Raw genomic sequence first — 15,255 nt, forward strand, 5'->3', positions numbered from 1 at the left:
CAAAGGGCACCCTTGCCAGATGCCTCTCCTCACAGAAAAGGCATCCGACAATACACTGTTAACTCACATTGGGGCCCAGGCGGACACGTAGAGGACCTTTGACGTACGCCCGGAATTGAGGCCCCAGTCCCTTCCCAACCAGCACCTCATCAAGATAAGTCCAGTCCACCATATTGAACACCTTCATAAAGTCTATTAAAAGGAGAGCGGCCAGACCTCTTAGCATTCTGATATGAGATAGTGCTATGTGTACTTGACTGATATAGTGCCTGGTGCTGCATCGAGGAATAAATCCACATTGGTCTGGGCGAACCAAGGTATGGAGGACAGTCAACACCCAGTTAGTCAGGATCTTAGCATATAATTTGATCTCGCTATTAATGAGGGCTATGGGTCGGAAAGATGCTCAAGTCATTGGACTGTGGCCCGGCTTGGGGAGGACCATGATAGTAGCCTGGACAACCATTGGGGAGAATTGGCCTTGGGTGTTTGCCCCACTGAATAATCTAACGAGGAATGAGATTATGTCGGGCAGAGATTGCGCTAAAGCTCTATAGGAAACCTATCAGGTCCAAGTGTTTTTCTGGAATTGAGATCTGTCAGTGCATCCCCAATTTCTTCTTTAGTAATATCCTTGTCTAGGACAGTTTTGTCCTGGGATGATGCACAAGGCAAGGGAAGTTCCTTTACCAAAGGGGGAGTCATGTCGGCATTGGGTTGTGGTTTCTGACCGTAAAGCTCCTTGTAGAACTGAGCAAAAACAACAGAGATCCCCCTCAAGTCATTCATCCATTCACCAGAGTATCCATAATGTGGGGTATCACTGTATTTTCAGCATGGTGTGTGGCGAGCCAGTGTAACAGTTTTCTTGATTTTTCACCCCATTCATACACCTGGCAGATGGATGCTAGCCAGCATTTTATGGCCTCATCCAGGCATAATTGGTGCAACAAGCTCCTATCTGTTTCCACCTGTCACTTTTCCATGTTAGAGAGTGAACCTGGGTCTCTGTGGTTTTTAAGTGTTATCGAGGTTTCAAGCTTGATCATTCAGTGATATTTTTTGCAGTCAGCTCCTTGGATGTAGGACCAGGTCACACCCCTCATATATGCTTTACCAGCTTCCTATAAGGTCATACCAAAGCCACCAGAGCCCTTGGTTGCCTCAAGAAATTATTTAAATGTGTCCCAAATATTTTCCTTGAACTTCTCATCTTGTAGGAACCTGGCATTAAGATGCCAGATAAGTAAGTTACCCCAGGGGACAAGTCAAATTGAAGCAGAATCGGTGCATGGTCTGATATACCCAGAGGCAGGATCTCGATCTCTGAAGGAGGTCAGCGGCTAATAGGAACAAGTAATCAATGTGGTCTTGGGAGCCGTGGGTGGCAGAGGCATGAGTAAAGCCCAGGTAGTCAGGGTACTACACCTGCCAAGCGTCTCTGAGACTGAGACCTTTTGACAAATCCCCAAGACCCGTGCTATGCTGGGAGTGAATCCTTTGGGCCGATACCAGTCTTTTTGGTCGATGATATCATTAAACTTTCCTCCCAGTGTTGTTGTTGCCTGAGGGAGGGCTGCCACTAAGTCCCCAAGAGATTTCAGTGTAACCTGGTTCATTGTGGGGGAATATATATGCATAGGATATTGTAGAGAACGCCTTCCAGTGCACCCTCCAGGAGGATATCTCCACCTTGGGCATCTTGTGTGACATTGGGTATGGCTTTTGTGAGAGACCTGTGAAGAAGGATAGCAACCATCCTGGAGCCCATAGCATATTCGTTATGGAGTACTCTGTCATAATCCTTGTGGGCCAGAAATTGACAGTTGATGCCCTGAAGGTGAGTTTCATGCAGTGGCACTATTTATGTGGAATGGTGCTGAAGATACTGAAAAACAGCCCCTTTCTTAATACAGTCCAAAAAGATGGTAACTTCAAGATCATGAATGATCGAGTGATGGCCGGGTCTTGATAAACAAGGGCTATTCAGCCGATAGCTTCAGTGAGAGGGGGATCACCAATAGGGATCTTACCTGGGGGCCAAGAGTCCTGCGCCCATCAAGTGTAAGGCAAAAGAAAAGAAAAACAGTGCCAAAAGAACAAAAACATAATGAACAATCCCAATTCCCCTAACTCCCCCCACTCTATACTTCCCACCCATAAAAAGCATCCGTGGTCCAATACCAACCCAATACCAACAATGGTCCCCCCATCTGCTGCTCCGAAAACTGAGGTTAACATTAGTTGTGCAAGATACAATGGTACTGGCATCCAAACAAAAGTTCAAGAGCAGGTGGCCCACTCATCCAGAGTTTGCATTAAGAGTGGGGTCTGGGGCCACATGGCTCACAGTTGCCTCATCTCCCGATCATTGGCTCTTCTCCCAATCAGTGTCTGTAGTAGCATCCACGTCTGTCAATGGTTCGACTGTTTCCTTTGGCATTGAATCTTCAGCCTAACCATGGATTCTTGTCATCCATCCGAGGCAAGTCTGAGGATCCCAACTGCAGTGGGGGGTTAGTGGCAAGTGACCATTGCTCAGTTAGCGATGTCTGGGCCTCTTTTGGAAACTCAAAGAAGACAGTTTTAGAGCGGTGAATAATTCTTAGTTGAGCTAGGTAGAGGAGCATATAGAAGATGTGTATTTTCTGTAGTTTGGCCTTAACCTGTTTGAATGATTTGCTTTGTGTCTGCACCATGTGAGTAAAGTTAGTAACGATCAGTATTCACCCTGACTGGTATTTAAGATCTTCGGCCTGGTGGGCACAATGTAGGACTGAGCCCCGGTCTTTGTAATTCATGAAGCAGGCAATGAGGGGCTGGTGAAGGGACCCTGGAGGGGTCTTGAGGCTAAGGAGCGATGTGCCTGTTCGAGAACAAAGCAAGGGGAGAGATCTTCAGGCTGTAACCAGGATCTAATCCATTGTTCGAGGAATCTCTGGGGAGATTGGCCTTCGGACCCCTCGGGAAAGTCAATGAAGCGAAGATTGTCGCGTCATGCCCTATTTCATGTGTCTTCTGTGTGGTCTTGGAGGAGCTTTCCATCACAGGATAGTCAGGACATTTCTGAGGAAAGGTGGTTGACAGTGTCTTCTAAGATGGAAAGCCTCATCTCTGCTTAGGAGATACTTTCAACTGTTTGGCCGTGTTCTTGGTGCAACTGAGACATATCTGTTCACACCTCCCCAATCTTGGTTTCTAGGAGAGTCTTGGAATCTTTAATGGCTTGCAGGATGAGGGACATGTTGTTCTTGATCAGTGGAGCCTCTGGACCCCGAAGTGCCCTTGTGCCCTCAAAGGGAGCTGAATACTTATCCAGCTTGGCGTGACCCGCCTCGCCTTTGTCTCGACCCATCATGAGCTGTCAGCAGCAAGTGGCATGCTTCTGCAGTAAGACTCGGCGGGCAAAGAAACGTTGCACCACCCTGGGGAGCATGAGAATGTTGTAGGATGTACAGATGGAGAGCTCTGTGGGCAGCAGCTGACCTGTTTGCGACAAGCGTGGGGCCCGGGCAGCATGCGCAATCAGTGCTGGTTCCAGTCTTAGAGGTGTGGTGAGTCCCCATTGATTTAATCCAAGGAGAGACCTACAGAACATATGGGCACAGCTGTTGCAGCAGTATTTATCCCCCAGAGCCCAATATGTCTCATGCTGGCATAAAAGAATCAAGAGGTCTGGCCACTCCAGTGGCACCCCCAACAATGTGGGGGAAGTTCCACTGGGCCTCCAGTGGCACCTGCCGGCCCAGGTCCCACAACCAATTCAGGCAGCTTCCGTCCCCTCATAAGTTATGGACCACAGCCACCCAGTGTCCAGAAGCAGGTCAGGCAGGCAAGGATCCAGTTGGTGCAGTGTTCCCTTGGGGCCCCAAGGAGTGATGATAAGGCCACATCCTTAAAGGATGGGTCCCAACAGAGTCTCCCAGATTGCAGACGTATTCACATTCAAGGGGCACCCACAGCATTTCACCAGGGTTCATCATATGCACAGGGCCCAATATGAGCCCAAATCCCGGTAGAGGTACAAGTCTGCACGGGGCCACCCCACCAGCTGCAGAGGTTCCATGCTGGCAGGCTCCTCAATCAGCCACATGTAACATCGGGCATCTGGAAAAGGAGACTGTCGCTCCCAGTGCCCAACAAGGCAGCTGCCACAAATGTCAGCAGTTCAGCCATGAGGTACAGGCCGCTGCCCACATCTACCTTGCCGCCGGGCGCAACAGTAAGCAGCACAGTCAAGCGATCCCTCGCTGCACACACAATGGAAGTCCCATAGGGACCAGTGATTGCCTCAACCCCAAATCACTGCGATCCCAGCAGGGAGGCACTAGCTAGCCCCGGTCCGTCATTCTGGAGGCGATACATCTCTGGCTGCATTTGTTGATGACATCTAGGGCCACAAAATGACCCCAGACTGCGGCAGACAGTCACCGCTGTCCACAAGGGGGAAATGCAGCACCCCCCATTACAGGTATGCCAGCACCTGCAAAATGAGGTTTAGGAGCAACTCGATCAGGAGCTTACAAAGTTGCACTTGCCATCTAGGTCACTTCATGAGCCATTCCCTTTTTTAATGTTTACTTTTTTTTTCTTACCGTTGGCTAAAATTGTTGAGTCTTGGGGAGTTAGAGTTGTATCCTATGTGGACGATCCTCAACTACTTTTGGCTTTTCATGGAAATGTTCCTTCTTCTTTGATTTGTTTTAAGACTTGCCATAACTCTGTTTGGGACTTGAAGAATGCCAGATTTTTAAAGCTGAACTAAGACAAGACTGGGGATTATTTTCTTTGGTTTGAAGTCCACCGGACTCTAAACTCTGGTGGACATCAGAGATGGTCCCTCTCCCCGGCGGTAAGGAATCTTGTGGTTAGATTTGACTCCAAGCTCACTTTTGAGCCTCAGTTTAAAACACTGTCTGTCTCTTGTTTCCTGACTCTGAGGTCCTTGAGAAGAATGCTGCAGCTTATTCCGGTGGAACATCGAAAAAACAATTGTTCATGCTTTGATCACATCTAAATTGGACTATTCCATTAGTTTGTACTCAGGGCTCCCAGCCTTTCTCATTCAGCGTCTCCAAATGTTTCAGAATGCTGCTGCCTGGCTGATCATTAAAATGGTGCACAGACATAATATCGACTCCAAAATATCGTCTGGACAGAATATCGAGTTTTAAATATCGTTTGGAGAAAATATCGACTAGACAGAATATCGACAGCCAAAATATCGTTTTTAAGGTAAGTGAAGTAATATCGGCTGTAAATAATATAGACAGTGAAAATATCCAAGTATATAATCTAGATAGTAAAAAATATAGTTTTTTAAATAATATTTAATTATTTATAGTGTGTTTATGTTATAATATGTGTGAAAAGTGTCAATTTATTTTATAATTATTTTTAATTATTTTTTTAATTATTGTGTAATTTAATTCTGTAGCGGGTTGTGGGTTTATAGGGGAATAGGGTGGGAAGTAATTTAATTATAATTAATTAAATATGTAAATTTATTAATTGGTAGTAATAATTAATTAATTGGTGATTAAATAATATATGTTAATTATTTAAAATTTAATTGGTAATTAATTTTATTTCATTGATTAATTGCTAATTATGTCAATTAAAATAATGTATTTTCTCTAGCGGGTTGTGGGTTTATAGGGGAATAGGGTGGGAAGTAATTTAATTATAATTAATTAAATATGTTAATTTAATAATTGGTAGTAATATTTAATTAATTGTTAATTAAAAAATATTTGTTAATTAATTAAAATGTAATTGGTAATTAATTTTATTTAATTGATTAATTGGTAATTATGTTAAATGAAAGGGGTATTTTTAGGGTTCAGGGTCAGTTTTTAGTTTTTGGGTAAAGGGGTATTTTTAGGGTTCAGGGTCAGTTTTCAGTTTTTGGGTAAAGGGGTATTTTTAGGGTTCAGGGTCAGTTTTCAGTTTTTGGGTAAAGGGGTATTTTTAGGGTTCAGGGTCAGTTTTCAGTTTTTGGGTAAAGGGGTATTTTTAGGGTTCAGGGTCAGTTTTCAGTTTTTGGGTAAAGGGGTATTTTTAGGGTTCATGGTCAGTTTTCAGTTTTTGGGTAAAGGGGTATTTTTAGGGTTCAGGGTCAGTTTTCAGTTTTTGGGTAAAGGGGTATTTTTAGGGTTCAGGGTCAGTTTTCAGTTTTTGGGTAAAGGGGTATTTTTAGGGTTCAGGGTCAGTTTTTAGTTTTTGGGTAAAGGGGTATTTTTAGGGTTCAGGGTCAGTTTTGGGTTTTTGGGGTACATATACAATATTGCCTATTATTTAATTAAATTTTGTTACTATATATATATGTTTTAAGAAATATGATTAAAAAATATTTTTTTTTTACTTTCATTAAATATTTAATTATTAAAAGTTATTTTAAGTATTGTTAATTATATTTTAGTAATTAAATTTTTATATTAATGTAATTAAACATTGTTTTTAGTAAAGTCGATATTTTTTACAACGATATTTTTGTAAACGATATTTTGTAGTCGATATTTTTGTACTTACCTGTTTGTACATACAAACTCGATATTTTTGTAGTAGATATTTTCTCCTCGATATTTTGGGTACTCGATATTGTGGTAGTCGATATTCTTTCAGTGATCCCATTAAAATACCTCCTTGGGTCTCAGTATCTAGTTACCTATGTCAGCTTCACTGGCTTCTGGTGAACAAAAGAATCCACTTGAAGGCCCTCACTTGTGCCTTCAGGATATTCAATCAAAAGCGACCACTCTATCTCAGGCGCTGTCTGAAGTTGTCTGCTCAGGCCTGCTCACTGTGGACTAACAATATTAAATTGTTTCAAACTCCTCTCATATTTAAGACTATCAATCAATCATGGCATTTATATAGCGCACTACTCACCCGGAGGGTCTCAAGGCGCTGGGGGGGGGGGGGTCCGCTACTGCTAGAAGAGGAGGCAGATCCTTCTCCTATCTGGCAGCCAGGCTGTGGAACGCTCTTACACTTGCTTTGAGAAGCAGCTGTTCTGAAATGATATTTAGATTTTTGATTCCGCTATAAACATCTCCTAACCGTGTTTTCTTTTTTGAAGCTGTGGGTGATCTTTCCCACTAGCACTGGGATGTCTCTTGCTGTAGCTGTGTGCTTTAGAAATGCATTGTACTGTATAGTATCTTCACAGCCTTTGCGCTCTCCTTCTTTTTCAATAAGGTTGGAAATAAGTCCTAGCTATTTACACCTTGCAAGCATTCATATGACTGTTGAGCTACAGAAAGCCTCTCTAATGTTAGGAAGACCACGACTACCACTTGCTACTGCTGGGCAGTTGTTAGATCACCATTCCTGTTCTATACTAAACAGATCTATTACTGGACATCCATCAAGCACCCTACTGTCTGTCACATCTCCTGGATTGACATCTGTTTTCCACCCTGCACCTCAGATCTCCTGTCATGCACAATAAGACAAACAAGATAGGGAATGTAAACTTCCCTCAATGCACCACTCCATATCTCTCCACTTCAGAGATGACCTCAGACATCACATTAAGCTCCATGCTATATGCTCTTAGTGCTGGGAAGACATGTAATCATGCTCCATTGTATACTCTACTACTGCATCTAAGACTGCAAGCCTCCTATCATACACATTCCCAAAACTTTCATTTTCTCCCGGGTTGGCTTATTGTATTCTGTTGATCTATAAAGACAGTCCACACCGCAGGCCTACTAGGCACAACTCTGTTTGCTCTCTTTAATGGATAACAGTTTTCCCTAATCCATACAGGCTGTTCTGTTGGCTTTCTACCCCCTCCCCACCTTGTCAGCTTTTGCTTTGAGCCCCAAGGCTGTACGTGATAGGCAGTATAGTTTTGTATTGGTATAAAGTTATTTGGTGACATAGTATACAGGTTTTACTTTACATGGATATTGATGGAACTGGCTGTGCTTTGAAAATTAAAGGTCAGGCAAAGCAGCTCATATTAAGTTGGATGGGTGGCCAGCCAAGTTGCCAGTGTAGAAGAGGACCCCACCTTCCCAATGGATGATCATCCTTCCCATTTAGAGATCACTGCCATTCTTGTGGGGATCATTTTCCTTAAGGTGCACCTACTGATTGGGTGGATGTCAAGAAGATCACCATGTTGCTGCAGCTTTTTTTGTATTATTTATTTTTTCAGAAAAACCTTCGCAGAAAGGGGGCATTGGTTATTTTTTCTGATTTCATGGCAACCTATGGAGGAAAATCTGCATTTGCAAGACAGTCTTTAAAATGGATGGACTCCACAATCAACTGAAGGTAGCTACACTGTGATTGCCAGGCTGTCACCCAAGACTTTCACTGGCGAAGATATGGAGTCTTGAAATGTGCACTGTCCGTGGTTTTTCCACCCATAAATGGGACACTTGAACAGTGTATTTTAAAGAATGCAAGCTCTGCCAACTCACTGCAAAGTTCTCAATCTGCCAAACTCTAAATGACACCTAAGTTACCATGGACCATAGTTTATACAGATTACATCATTAGGGTAAGTATAAAGTCATTGTTCTAAAACAAGGAGGTTCTTGGGACTAGAGCTACAGTTATAATTAGTTACAGTATTGCAAGAAGACCCAGAACCAATTAATTGAGGATTTTGTAAACTATGTAAAGTGGAATAAGTGAAGGTGTACTTCCCCTTACATTCCCCCACAAAAGAAGGGACTCCGTCCTGAGAAGGGAATCACAAAGGGTGTCAATTAGCCAGGAATGAGTGGATAATCCATTTTATGAACTGAACTGCAAATAAGACATTGAAACAAGTATTTATAAGCCTCACAGTGGATGAGACCTGACCCACCAAACCTGCATTATTCTCTTATTTAATGTCTGCCACTGATGGTGAGTGATGTTTTTGCAGCTATTAATGACAGAAGAACATTCATTTGCTGACCACTTTGGGTTTGTGTTGACTCTGTTATCTTTCTGTACAAGTCTAGGGTAGTAATCATTCAATCCATTTTTTCCTTACTATTCTCCCGTAATGAACTTACTGTGCTACTGGTGTAGTCCATAATTGTTTTGTGCCTTTTGCCCTCTCCCTATTAGAAGAGAGATGCTGCATTCCCATTATTCAAGACAATTCTTGAAAAGACTGGGCAGTGTTGTGCTTGTTTCTTGCTCTTTCAATGGGTATGTGTGTATGGCTGTGTGGATTTGTGGGTATGTGTGAGAGAGAGACAGAGTGACAAGAGTGGGTGTGAGGGAGAGAGAGGAATAGAGAGAGAATGTGAGCGAGAGGGTTTGAGCTTGCCAATTTCCATGCTCACAATTAACAGAAGCACTCATAAAAGGGCTCATGATAATTCTATTTGTGGACATTTATTCCACCCATGTGTAAATAATCTCTTATTCTGTTATCTCCAGACTCTCTCCTTTCACCTGGACTTGGAAAACAAGGATGTAAACTTACAGCATATAATATCATATGAGAAACTAGATGTTTGTTATACCTGAAGCTACCCAGCAACCACCTTATCAAAACTGTTTGTTTCTCTCCAGCCTTCCCATAAACATCACTTTATCTCCATATCGCATATGTATTACCCAGCCTCCTCACATGTATAATGGAATGCCACTTGCCTCCAATTTCTAAATCATGCACTCTATATTAAGTTTGACGGATAACTAGCTGTGCACCATATCACATCTCTCATCTGAAACCTTTCCATCATGCAGCCCATCATTCTCTGATACCCACTAGAGTTCCCACCATGTGCCTTGAATGGCCTCTACTTTATCCCCTCCCTATCACGCTCCCGACCATACCTCTCTATTGCAGTCCAGACTTCAAGACCATCATCCCTATAATAATACTGGGGTAGCGTGAGCACGTTGCGGGATCTGAGGTCATCTGGCAGGCAGAGGTCACAGTAGGTCATATTCTCCAGCCCTCGCTGTAGGAGTATAGGAACTCCTCCTTGTCCTGTAGCCACCGCCTGGAAAGAAATCCAATGTTCTGTACTTTGAACAAATTCAGGGTAAGTTAATGAGCAATGTCTTTAAAATACTGTTCTTACCCGGTCAAAAGTCCCGCCTGGGCCAAGTAGCCCTGTTCGAGCAAGAATATTGACTTGTACCGTATTGCTCATGTGAGGAGTGAGAAGCTGCAGAAGGAAGGAGAGAGAAAAATATATTGTTTCAACCTGTGACCAGACATAGGGTCAAGACCTAATAAAGACTACTTAACTCAGCTATATATCACGCTTAGTGGAACCAACGCATCTGGAGCCAAAACTACTTGATTCACCTTATAAAATTCTCCAAGGCCACCAACTCCTACACTACCTTAAGCAATCGCCCATTAAAGCTTCTTAGGGAATTAATGTCTGTGACTCACAGACTATGGTCTTAAAAGGAAAATACTAATGGATGTAATCGGCTCCTGATGGATCACAGAACATCTATGTGAACTTGGTACAGAGTACGTGTTAGACTTACATCACAGTCTCTGCAACATGATATCAAACGGGGCTTGGGTTCCGTGAGGAAAATAGTTGACATCTTCTTAACAATGAAGCACCTCTAAAAGAGACATCATGCTTGATTTACCTCTGAGGTCCTTCGTGACTCCACTTGCTGTTTCTTTTCTTACCGGTTTAACTAAACTTTGAGACTGTAATCTCATAGAGCCAATGCTACTGAGGAACCGTTACCTGAGTTACATAGCATATTATTCACCTTGAAATCCATAAACTGTTTCCCAGTATTACATAACTATGGTATTGTGTGTCCCTCTGCCTATAAAGAAACACATTTGCTAAAGCTCCTCTGTGCCCTTCATGCCAAATGCCTAAAGATATGCTGGCATGACCAAGGACACCTAATCTCTATCTTTCAGAAACATCTGTATAAACAATTACAAACATTAGTTGACCCAACATTGCCACCATAAAAGGATTTGCCCTCTCATTCTGAGCAGAGTCAACAGATTGACTTCGGGATCTAAACAACATTTACAATTAAAACCGTGAAATAGACAAAAACAGCAAGCTGTGTGATTTGCAGCCTGCAAAATTCTCCCCACCTAGTCACCATCTGTACCCCCAAAACAAAGCTTCATGAGTAAAGAAGAAGAGTACAATACCTCTTTGTGTTGACCAAGAGAAAAAAGAGAAGAATATATCCCAGGTTTTTCCATGGGACAAAGACCATGATGACATGTTAAATGGCATCCGAAATGTCATAGACCATGCCTATATGCTAGCTAACATGTTTAATGACATCCAAAATACTATAGACCATGCAAATATGCTAGCGGACATGTTTAATGACATCCAAAATCTTATAGACGACATGCATTAGCTAGTTGGCCAACAGCTTGACTCTCACAGGTCTTAGGCACCCTGCGCCATGAAGTTTTGGTAATCCTCCTGGAAAAAGGCAAACACCTTCAGTAAAATGCCAAAATGACTTCAGGCCATTCTTACAAGAAGGAAACAAAGGCCTAAAATGTGCAGTTTACTCCACTGCTAGGTGTCACAGTTGTGTGGAGTTTCTCAGTATCCCTATTATCCTCTACTTTTTTAAGACACATCTATTATTAAGTCTCCATAAGCTCAAGCCTCATTGTCTGCTTGCACTGCTAGGAATATGATACCCAGCTCTACTTCTGAGTAAGCAATGTAGTTTTCTGTGTGGCCTTCAACTGGCTTTTCCAGCGAAGGTGCAGTTATTTTCTCCATTCTAACTTCTCTAATGTGGGCCACTATGAAATCAAAGCCTACCACTGTCAGGAAACATACCCAACACCAAATAAGGCAAAATCTCACAGTGACTGAGCTATTAAAAGTATCTCCCATGAAGCACAGCTAAAATAATATCAACAATACCCCACACACTTTGTATGCCAATCCATTGCCCTCATCGCATGGTCCAATCTCTTGCATAGCAGGTTGAAACTTTTTTTTAAAATTTGTTTTGAGATTTTAGCATCAGCAAACATGAAACAAAAAGACGAAAACAGTACCGCGATGTACACAGCATTATTACAATTGCAATAAAATTACCAGTTTCTCGTTTTCAGCGTCACCCATAATTTTTTTTGGGGGAGGGGTACCCACATTTTGACTGTACACATCACATATTCCGTTACTGCAACAAATCTACTTTAACACTACATACAGACTGTCACCTATATATACATCGGCGGTATGAAGCCAGCTCATAAATGGGGCCCATATATCTTTGAGGCGGGATCTGGCCAGTAGCAGCTCCCCGTAGCAGGTCAGCTGATCTGCACAGTACGTTATGTTTTTTATCCAGGTATTTATAGTTGGGGGGGGATACTGCTACCCAATGCAATGCCACTTGTCTTGTGACCAACAGTAAAAGTAATGCCATAAGCCTTCCCGCTGAGGATGGGATATTATGTACGTATTCCAGCAATGTCACCATGAGGGCTCCCAGCAGTGTCTGCTCAGTGATAGTCTCTATATGATTGAGTGTTTTAGAAAAGAAGGTGGCCATAGTCCGGCACTCCCAGGCTACATCTAAGAATGTCGTCCCGGGCTCCCGCATCGCCAACAGGTCGCATCTGTCTGCAGCCCCATGCTGTGTAATTGTGTCAGAGTGTGATCCAAATGGTGAATATATTTGAAGTGTATTAGTCTTAATCTATAATTTAAGGATAGCTGCTCTAATTGCCTGCAACAAAAGTCCCACTGCTCATCTGTAATTTCCTCACCTGGTCCGTCTCCCAAGCCTTACGTAATTGGGGGACAACGATTGGGTATTCTTTCTGAGTGATGGTGTATATGTGAGTCACCAGTTTGTGGCGGAGTTTACATTTAGTATATATTCCAGTGCAGGCAATGGTGGTGGGGCAGCGGGGAATGTAGTTTATCTAGCGTGACATACCGCCCGTATCTGATAGTACAATAGTGTGTCTAGCGCCTATGGTCGTGGTTTGTTGCACATTTCTTGGAGCATTAAGAATTGCCCTTCTGGGTATAGGTCATTGGTGGTTATTATTTTGCTTAGCCGTACCCTAGTCTGAGCGTTTCTGTCCAGTAGCGGGGAAATCAGTGGGTTATGTGCTAACGGCATTGCCGGCGCATATAGTCTGCGTATTTTTGTATGTTTGCGTAAGCTGTGCCATGCCCACCTCAACGTTTCAGTAGTATCAATTTCTTGCCATGGGCGTTTGTAATCCTGATACAGTGCAGTGTTCAGGGGAAGAGGTGCTACCTTATCTATTTCAATGGCCACATGTGGTTGAAATGGTATTGGGTACTGCCAGAATTGTAAAAACTGGGCCTGTGCGCTATAGGCGTATAGCGCAAAATCTGGTGCTCTGAACCCCCCCTGTGCCAGAGGTAATGTGAGTATTTCCCAAGCTACCCTTGGCTGTTTACCAGCCCACACTACTTCAATCATATTTGATCTGAGACATCTGAAGAAGTGTGAGGGTAGCGGCATTGGAATATTTGCAAATAAATACAACAATTTGGTAAGGATAATCATTTTGGTGATGGCAATGCGACTCGCCAGTGAGAGTGACAGATTTTTCCACCTATTAATTCTGTCTTCTATCCAGTCCATAGTTTTGCCATAGTTCTCAGACCAGACTTCTTAAAGATTGCTTCTAATCCAGATCCCCAAGTAGCGAGTTGGGCCATTGGCCCAGGAGATCGGATAATCTGTGTTGAAAGTAGGTGTTCCTGTGGTTAGTGGAAGTATGGTGGACTTTGCCCAGTTAATTTGAATACCCGATAGACCTCCATACCTCACAAGTTCCCTGGTGATGGGTGTAAAGTTTACAGCCGGGTCAGTGATGTATAGGTTAATGTCATACGCATACATGGACAGAATCAGACCCCTGGTAGTAAAGCCAACCCCCTGGTTAGCATGATATTGTCTAAGTCTGGCTGCTAGCGGCTCTGTTGCTATGGCAAAAAGCAAGGGCACTAGTGGGCTCCTCTGTCGTGTGCCGCCTGCGATTTTTATGGGATCCGACAGTAGCCCATTTACTCTAAGTCTGGCAGTGGGTAAAGTGTACAGGAGCCTTTTTTGTTGAATGAAGACGGGACATAGGCCCAATCGAGTTAGTAGAGTAAATAAAAATTTCCATTCCAAAGAATCAAAGGTATTTGTAGTGTTTAATAATGTGGCTAATGCAGATACACGGGGGCTGAATAATGTAGTAGTTCAAATAAGGTACGAAGATTATGTGAAGTAGAATGTCCCGGTACGAAACCGGACTGGTCTGGCTGAACTATCATTGGGGTAGTAGCTGTGATCTATTGGCCAATAATTTGGCAAAGATGTTGGTATTTAGGTTGATTAAGGAGAGCGGTCTATATGAATCACATTTCGTGGGATCTTTATCTGGTTTTAATAATGTGATAATAACAGCTTCCTCCTGGTCTGCAGTATTTTCCAATTTAGTAGAGCTTCCTGGTACACCTCCAGAAGGTAAGGCGCTAGAATCTCTGCATATTCTTTGTAGAATTTGGTTGTAAGGCAGTCGGCTCCCGGAGCCTTGTCTGCCGGTAGGCTTTGAATTACTTGCCTTATGTCTTCTACAGCAAACGGTACATCAAGATACCCTCGATGTGCTCTCCCTAACCACAACAGTTCCAGTGTGTCTAGGTATTCTATTAGTACGCAGTCGTCCGGGTCAGTTTGTGTTGTGTATAATTGTGAGTAGAAGCTTTTTATTGTGTGCAGAACTACTGATGGAGGTCTGGACGGCGACGCCTCCGGGTTGCAGAGTTCGATGATATGAGCAGAACTTTGGGGGGCTTTCAAGAGATTCGCCAAAGTTTTCCCTGGCCTCTCCCCTTCTCCGTATCTATGTGCTTGTGTGTATTTATTTAGGAATTTCATCTTCCTCTCAGCCTCTTCTTAACTCGTATCTGTGCTAATGTTGCGGGAGTGGGGGAATGGAAGTATTGCTGTTTTAAGTCTTGAATATCATCTTCCAGTCTTTTCACACTATTTTTGATGTATTTGAGTACACTAGACTGTAGGGCAATGCAGGTCCCACGTGTCACCACCTTGAACGCTTCCCATAGTGTACCCATAGAGTCAAATGTGCCCGTGTTGTGTTTGAAGTATTCTATTATTTTTTTCCGAACCTCCTCCCTGAACACTGAATCATTTAGTGTGTTTGGGGGAAGCCGCTATGTGAAAGGTTTTATGTAGGGCTTCAGGATCAGGAACTAGATCAGGACAGGCACCTGATCAGATAATTTGCATGAATGATGTGATATTCCGGATATC

The 15,255-nt window shown here is 43.0% G+C and overlaps 1 protein-coding gene across 1 annotated transcript in view; it reads right to left on the reverse strand.

Annotated features, from left to right (window-relative positions):
* Nucleotides 1-15,255, reverse strand: part of LOC144798532 (hydroperoxide isomerase ALOXE3-like) — a 109,194-nt gene that overhangs the window by 24,656 nt on the left and 69,283 nt on the right. Inside the window, exons 9-10 of the mRNA XM_078669460.1 lie at nt 10,050-10,136; nt 9,799-9,968 (exon numbers count right to left, since the gene is read on the reverse strand). Of these exons, the coding sequence (XP_078525586.1) occupies nt 9,799-9,968; nt 10,050-10,136 (257 nt within the window). The remainder of the gene's footprint in view (nt 1-9,798; nt 9,969-10,049; nt 10,137-15,255) is intronic.

This window comes from Lissotriton helveticus, chromosome 12 (assembly GCF_964261635.1).
Source record: "Lissotriton helveticus chromosome 12, aLisHel1.1, whole genome shotgun sequence".
In the NCBI taxonomy this organism is placed as follows: Eukaryota; Metazoa; Chordata; class Amphibia; order Caudata; family Salamandridae; genus Lissotriton; species Lissotriton helveticus.